We start from the raw sequence: 7,627 nt of genomic DNA, 5'->3' as shown, positions 1-7,627 counted from the left end.
TTTTTTTTTCCAACTTTGAATTTTTGACTTCATACGTGTGTCTCCAGAAACATGATCCGTCAGAGCATTTGTGTTCAACATCTGTATTTCTTTGCCGAATGGTGAATCCGCACTCCAATGTTATTTTCCTCAGAGTATTCAGCCCATAATTTTAGGTTCTTAGACATTTAAAAAGTATTTGGAAAGATAATGATGAGGCCACTGTTCGAGTGAAGTATTAGCAGCATTTTTTTTTCTGGCCAGGAAGGCGAGCAGAAGCTCTTGTACGACTAGCCGTGATTTAAATTAGGGATTGAATATAATATTTCTGAGGATGGTGCGCTCCAGTTTATGGTCGCACTGTAAGCAACCTCCAGGCCGCGGATCGGTACCGGTCCGTGGGTCATTTGGTACCAGGCCTCACAGAAATAATAAATAACTTACCGTAATTTTCACACTAAAAGGTGCACTGGATTCTGAGGCGCACCTTCAATGAATGGCCTATTTTGTAATTTTTTTCATACATTGGGCACACTGCGTTATAAGACTTAAAAATGTACAATGCATCCACTAGATGGAGCTACGCTCAAGGAAAGGCCAACAGATCGATCAAATGTCAGTAAAACTTATTTAATAAAGCAGCGACACAGTTCATTTAACCAACAGCAAGTTATAACATTGACTCTTTAACGTTGAACTCTCTTGCCGCTGCTCTATTTCTGTGTTCAACTGCGTAGCCGATCGCCGTAAATTTGAACTCTGCGTTGTCAGCATGTCGCAAGCAAGGAGCCACTTTGGGGTCAAAATATTCCCGGAATGACCATACACAAGGCGCATCGGATTTTAAGGCGCGCTGTGAGCTTTTAAGAAGGCTTTTAGGTGCGCCTTTTAGTGCGGAAAATACGGTACATTACTTCCGTTTTATTGATTTTGGAATCTGAAAGATGTTTTATTTTGAAAAATTACCGGATTCTCTGTTACATCTGTCTACAGTGTGTCACTCCTCACACAGGTCAAGGCGCGCCTCTCAGTCACGTGGTAGGTTACCGCTAAAACAAAACCCGGGAGCTAGCAAAATGAGTCTATAAACAAACGTTTTTGGGAAGGGGAAAAGCCCAGCCAGGTGACAGAAGAGGAGCCTACGGCTTTCAAGAAGAAGAAGGCTACATTTAAGAGACAGTATCAGGAGTCCTACTTAAAATACAGATTTATCTCAAGATCCCCACGCACAATGGTGTCTTTTGGATTTCCTGTAAAATAGCAATTTTGGAGATGTAGATTCTCAAAATGATGATAACCCCCACCCACCCTTGACCCCAGTCCCAAAAAAAAATGCAAATGCTGGAATTTGTCAAAACCTTCAGATGAACTCTACTACCACTGCGGATTAAGATCCTTCCAAACACGTCAGGAGGTACAAGACAATAACTGTTTTAAAGTGATATATTCATAAAGATGGATGCAAATTTAGAATCTAGTATACATACGTGTCTCCACATGAGTTCCTTGGCCAAACAGGATCTCCCCGCATGTTGCCACAGCACAATAGTATGTCCCGCTATCCGATGAGTTCTGTATGAGTTTGGACAGATGGAAAACGCAGCTCCCTCTGACCTTCTCATCATCTCCATCGGTGTAAATGATGTGCGGGGACGAGTCTCCCAATCCAGATTTGAACCAGTACACATTTCGATTAACCGGACACCGGCTGACATTGTGCCTCCTCCCGGAGAGAATCGAACACTGGAGCAAGATCGATTGGCCCGCCTCGACGGACTTGGCTTGTGGAATTTGCTTCACGTGGAAGGACTTGTGTGTGGGATCTGCTCAAGGGAATAGAACATTTGATCAAGTTTGGAAACAATTGGCGCCAGCATTCTTCACAGTTGCTATGGGCTCAGGGAACAGCCGATCATGGCTCAGCTTCATAAAACAGTTGAGCCGTGAGCCTGAGATGGACAAAAACGTGGATTTTTTTTTCATTTCGGCCCTTTAGCCCGGTTTCAAAATCACTCTGCCTTTCTAAAATGACATGTAATAGTTTACTGACAAGTGCCATTTGGAGAAAAGCTCAGTCTTTTTGCCACCAAGAAGTAAATGCAACATCACGGCGAAAAGGGCTTGGAAAGCCAATGAAGAAATGAACAGACTTTACCTTTCACGAGCAAATGCATGCTGTGAATGAAGCGCATATTGTATGAGGTCCCAGCTTGGCAAGTGTAAGTCGCTTCGTCTTCTTTGTTCACGCTGGAGATGTTTAAAAAGTAAGTGTGACCCACGCGGGCACTTCTGAATCGGACGTTCTTAAAGTGACCTCGAAGGGATAGTTCCCCAAAGTAGCCCTCCACGATCGTTTCGATTACAGAACCGAACTTCATCTTGTACCAGTAAAATATATCTCCCATGTTCTCGGAGTGTGGGCATGTTAAAGTGACGTTAGCACCAACTTCCACTGTGACGAAAGACACCGGCTGCAGCGCTTGAATCCGAGCTGAGAAAATAAAATGGCAGAATATTTTTCAAACTTGAGAGACTTTTGATATCCCAAAAGTCATGTTACCAACGCGGCACTCACACAGTGCGCCAAGAAGCACGATGGCAGTCAGTCCGGTCGTCATCGTGACAGGCGGCGCTGAGCGTTGTCTTTCCACTCGGTCACGAGGACGTCTGTAGGTTGCAAACTATCGGAACACTTAAATGCAGAAAATTGGCTTCCGCTGCACTTTTTCTGAGCAAACCAGTGACCCATTTTTAGTGAGTCACGCCTAAATTGGGCCTGAAAAAAAAGGTGTCACGTTCAGCTCGCGCGACAAAATAAATGGGCTTGAAAACTTTACAGGAGTAGTTACGATTGATTGGTTGATTGATTGGTTGATTGATTTATTGATTGGTTGATTGGTTTTACAAACGTGACAATTGTTGATTCATTTTTTGTTTGAGTTCATAAAATCCCTTCCAAACAGACACAAAAGGTTTAAATAGATCTCTATCACGATAAACGTAGCATAAATGAATCTCAAAAGTAACAAATTCCACATATTTACTCTGTCCGTCATGTAAAGGAATGCCTAAAAGTCCAAAGTTCCATTTCTAATAGGATCTATCACAAAGTGAGCAAGAAGTGGGGTACACCCTTGATTGCGCAGCTGTCAAACCCCAGTCCTCGAAGGCCACGATCCTGCATGCTTGAGTGTGTGCTACTGTTTGCCCGTCAATCGCAGGGCCCAAAAACCAGCCTCGCTCAAATACACACCGATGAACAATTTCTAGTTGTCAAAATTTCTACTTTTCAATCAACATACAATAACACACAAACACACACACACACACTCACGGGCACGCCCATTTCAGGCCTTCTAACCCTAAATGCCGCATGTCTCCGAAACAACCTACACACGCAGCGACTTGATTGCTCACTTCCACACACAAGCACTCGAGACCTCCTGCCACAGTTGCCGCGTGGAAAGTTGAAGGCTTCTTGTGGTTGACGACTCTTCAAGTTGAAGCGAGGCAGAACACGACGGCTTCACCCTGACTTCAGCCCGAAGTGGAAAAAGCATGCAACATTTTCGAATCATGACCACGCCGAATATTTATTTCAAGACTTGTGACACACGAGAATAAAATAAACAAAGAAATATTGCAATTTTATTTGCAGCGGTTTTCAAGTAAAACATGAGCAAATGATGACGCTTTACGACATGACGCTTCCAAATCCAACCTCAACATTTTTATATTATCGTGAAAGAAAATTGATCATCATCTTTTCCTGAGTAACTTTTTCAAAACGATTGATCATTGGAATTTCGCTTAATGAGACAAACGTCGGTATATGTACTGAATTTGTCCGGACGTCTCACATCCGTCTGGCCTCCTTTGCCACTTTTCCTGGCGACTTCCTCGCCACATTGGAATAAACCAAAGAGTCCTCGTCACTCTGAGAAAACAAGTCATGCGCGTCACAAGAAGAAGGTAAAATGGGAGCAAACAAGCCGAGAATTTTTTTTGACTGACCTGCTGGACACCACTGGATGTTTCTTCGTGGCCTTGCGGATGAGCTGCGTCTTCGAGAGAGAAAATGCATCAGTCACTCGGGAGAGAGCCGTCGCTCGGAGGTCCCCAGAATAATATGTCATAACATTTGAAAAAATTTATACGCATTTATATGGGGACCGCCACACCAATCAAACAATACAATACAATACAATACATGCTGATTTAACAATTAGTCATCCCTCCCATAGCTATGGGCCAATTAAAAGCTCTGATGTGATTATAATCGATCATCACATAAATCTGATATCCCTGCATTCATGGAGGAGTTTTTTTTTCCCCAACAAAAAGTGTTTTATGACAGGAATATAGGTCTGTATTATTTTTAATAATACATTTTATTTATAAGCGCCTTTCAAAACATTCAAGGACACCTTACAATCAAAACAAGAACAATGAAACCACAGATAAAATTATAAATAAGAAAAGGAGAGATGAATTTAAACTGAATATGCGATTTTAAATAGGTGGGTTTTGAGATGGGATTTGAATGTGGGAAGACAATCAATATCTCGGATGTTGGGTGGGAGTGAGTTCCAGAATTTGGGCACAGAGCGGCTGAAAGCTCTGCACCCCATCGTGCTGAGATGGGCAGAGGGTACACAGAGGTGGAGGGAGGATGACGACCTGTGGGAACGAGAGGGAACGGAAATTTGAAGAAGGTCAGACAGATGGGGGCGGGGGGGGGGCAAGGTTTTGGATGGCTTTAAATGTACAGAGGAGTATTGTGAAGTTGATTCTAAGACTGACAGGGAGCCAGTGGAGCTGTCGGAGGATGGGGGCGATGTGATGAAAGGAGGGGGTTCTAGTGATGATCCGGGCTGAAGGATTCTGGACCAGTTTATGGAGGAATTTCTAATGGACACCGAAGAGAAGTGAATTGCAATCATCGATACGGGAGGTGACGAGGCTGTGGACAAGGATAGCAGTGGTGTGAGGGGTGACAGATGGACGGAGACGACTGATATTGCGTAGGTGGAAATATGCGGTTATGTTATTTTTGTGGGAGTGGAAAGAAAGTGAGCTATCGAGGATGACACCCAGACTCTTGACCTGAAGGGAAGGGGACACGGTGGAGTTATCAATTGTGAGGGAGAAACTGTTGGCTTTGTGTCGGGTGGATTTGGTACAGACAAGAAGTTGTATCGCTGTTAAGTTTGAGGAAGTTATGGGTAAACCAAGATTTAATTTCTGAGAGGCAGTGTGAGAGGGAGGGAGGCGTCGGGTTTGCTGGAGAGGTAGAGCTGGGTGTCATCCGCGAAGCAGTGAAAGCATATAAACCAAATTTAGTTAGAAAATAAAGGTGCCTTATCTTGATTAAAATATACTTCAATGTCACAACATTCCGACTTTCTTGGAACGTCTTGGAAAAACTCCACTTTTTATCCCGAAAAAATACATCTTTGTTATTGTTCAATGAAAGGAGTTTTTTTTTTTTTTTATTCTCCGGATATTACAGCATTTTTTTCTCTAAATGGATGAATTTGTGACGTTATGATGTGTTTTCTGAAAAATAAATAAAACATTTAGGGGTACCCATGCTGGTCATGTTTAACTGCTGTGTACAGATCCGAGGAACTCCATGGAAGAATTTTTACCTGGATCAAAAAAGCTGAAAAACCTCTAGTGATGATTATTAATGTGCAGAATCTCTTACCTCTGCAGCAAAAACATGTTTGGGTCATGCTCTTTTTGATGAGGAAGGCTAAAGAGATGACGCTCAGGGCCAAAGCTGCACCCAAGAAGACATAGATACGATACTGGAGTAAATCACACCCATCCGCATTTTGAACTGTATGATAGAAGAAAAACAAAACAAAAAAAATAATTGACACATGAAAGCACACAATTGATAATACTGAAGACGAAATGTTTACCTTTTTTGGTGATCTCTCTTGCGCGTCCCGTAAAAATCTCCCCACATGCGGCCACGGCACAGGAGTACGTTCCGGCATCAGAGGAGCTGAGGTTCTTTGAGAATGCGTAAAAGCATTTCTGCACCGAGTCTTTTTTGACCTTTTGACATTCTTCATGAGCGTAAATGAAGCTGGGATGTGCCTCGTCTGTACCAGATCTGAACCAGTATACTTTGTGTCCGTCTGTATATGTTTTATTCCCAAGGGGGCGGAGGACCGAGCACCGTAAAGTCACGGACGGTCCTGAGAGGCTCTCATCAGACCCCGAGTCTTGAGTGGCAGCAGCTGAGTTCATGTAATTGTCTATGAACAGAGATGGAACAAATGAGACATTAGATTTCATCCCAAAGCGTCTTACCTACTTTACCTTTGACCTGAAGAAATGTTCCACTCAAAAACATCAATTCATGCTGAGAGTTGGCGTCCCAAATAAAAATTCAGGAAAGGTTCCAGAAACAAGTCTGATCCAAAGAAGACTCCCAAGGAACTTGTTGTCACGGGGACATTTCAAAAAAACACTTTCCCCAACTGTCGTTGTCGCTGTCGTAAAGTTGGTCGCAGCGACGCATTCTGAGCAGAAAAAAAAAACAGCTGTTAATCAGGGTGATGGACATTATGCACATCCGTTGTCCTTCAGCGTGGACTTGCCTCCATCTGGGATCAGCAGGAGCAGCAGGTGAAGAAGCCCCGTCCGCATTTTGTCTACGTTTCAGCAAGATAAGTGAACAGCAAATCCGCCTTGACAGCATCAAACGTTTACTGACTTGAAACGAATCACACCAAATGGGAGGGGACGATTAGACAGAAATTTCATTGGTCCGTTCCTGTGCTGGCCCAACCCAGTGGAAATATGTCCACTCAAACTCAACTAAAAGTGTGTTCTGAAAGTGAATCCTCTCTTTGAATTTGATGTCATGTATTTTCTTACTTCATACTTTAATCGGTATTTCTCCGCGAAATGAAACACATCCACACGCTCATCACTTAATAATCTACGAAGCCTTTGTGCTGAATTGGATGTTCTTTATTATTTGTTTGAATGACATTTTACAATTTGGTTTTCCAACTGTAAAAATAAAATAGAACATAGAATGAATGAAAATCAGCATTGAAATGTTGACTTTCATGCCTTTTAAATTGTTATTATTCAACCCATTCAACAAGTTATACGCAGACAACACTGGTGGCACACTGACGGGATCCGCATTTTCCTTTTGTTGCAAAAATAGCCTCTGACAAGACATTTATATGACATTTTCAAAAGCTGTTTGAAGTGAGTTTGATGTACCTCCAAAAGCTAATCAATCACCATTTGCTAGCCAGAGACTGAGCTGCACTGTATTTGTTTACGGAGTAGTGGCTTAAGTGTGAGGCAGCTCCACTTACTGTCGCTGACCAAAATATGTTCCATGTGGGTACTTGATACACCTCTGTACTGCAGAACAAAAATCTGAATTAGAATACGTGTAATTTTTTGTAGTTGTCAGTGTCCCACTTTTGGGTCCTGAGCTACAAGTTGAGAATCACTGCATTAGAGTATGCAACATATTTTAACGTTCGCGATTGTCACTGTCTAAAAGAAAGGAAGTTTTTCAAAATTTCGTGTGTGTGTGTGTGTGTGTGTGTGTGTGTGTGTGTGTGTGTGTGTGTGTGTGTGTGTGTGTGTGTGTGTGGCGGGG

General features: G+C 42.7%; 2 protein-coding genes across 5 annotated transcripts; both read right to left on the bottom strand.

Moving 5' to 3' along the window:
- Positions 1-1,203: 1,203 nt before the first annotated feature.
- Positions 1,204-2,830, bottom strand: LOC109515061 (uncharacterized). Its single transcript, XM_019868631.1, has 3 exons — positions 2,555-2,830; positions 2,135-2,470; positions 1,204-1,802 (listed from the first exon to the last, which is right to left on the bottom strand). The coding sequence occupies exons 1-3, from the start codon at positions 2,595-2,597 to the stop codon at positions 1,447-1,449; spliced, it is 735 nt and encodes a 244-aa protein (XP_019724190.1). The 5' UTR covers positions 2,598-2,830; the 3' UTR covers positions 1,204-1,446.
- Positions 2,831-3,600: 770 nt separating this feature from the next.
- On the bottom strand, positions 3,601-6,358 carry LOC109515060 (uncharacterized). 4 transcript variants are annotated; one of them, XM_019868627.1, is made up of 5 exons: positions 6,316-6,358; positions 5,910-6,251; positions 5,690-5,824; positions 3,994-4,037; positions 3,601-3,916 (listed from the first exon to the last, which is right to left on the bottom strand). In XM_019868627.1, the coding sequence occupies exons 1-5, from the start codon at positions 6,347-6,349 to the stop codon at positions 3,836-3,838; spliced, it is 636 nt and encodes a 211-aa protein (XP_019724186.1). In that variant the 5' UTR covers positions 6,350-6,358; the 3' UTR covers positions 3,601-3,835. The 4 variants fall into 4 exon arrangements, with proteins under 4 accessions (XP_019724186.1, XP_019724188.1, XP_019724189.1 ...); XM_019868629.1 differs by adding an exon at positions 4,794-4,797 and having other exon boundaries at positions 3,994-4,018; positions 5,910-6,357; XM_019868630.1 differs by having other exon boundaries at positions 3,994-4,038; positions 5,633-5,824; positions 5,910-6,357.
- Between the last annotated feature and the right edge of the window lie 1,269 nt (positions 6,359-7,627).

The sequence above is a fragment of the Hippocampus comes genome, unplaced genomic scaffold (assembly GCF_001891065.2).
Source record: "Hippocampus comes isolate QL1 unplaced genomic scaffold, H_comes_QL1_v1.1 scaffold509, whole genome shotgun sequence".
Taxonomy (NCBI): domain Eukaryota; kingdom Metazoa; phylum Chordata; class Actinopteri; order Syngnathiformes; family Syngnathidae; genus Hippocampus; species Hippocampus comes.
Note: the sequence above shows the minus strand (reverse complement) of the source record. Positions and strands in the feature narration are given on the sequence as shown.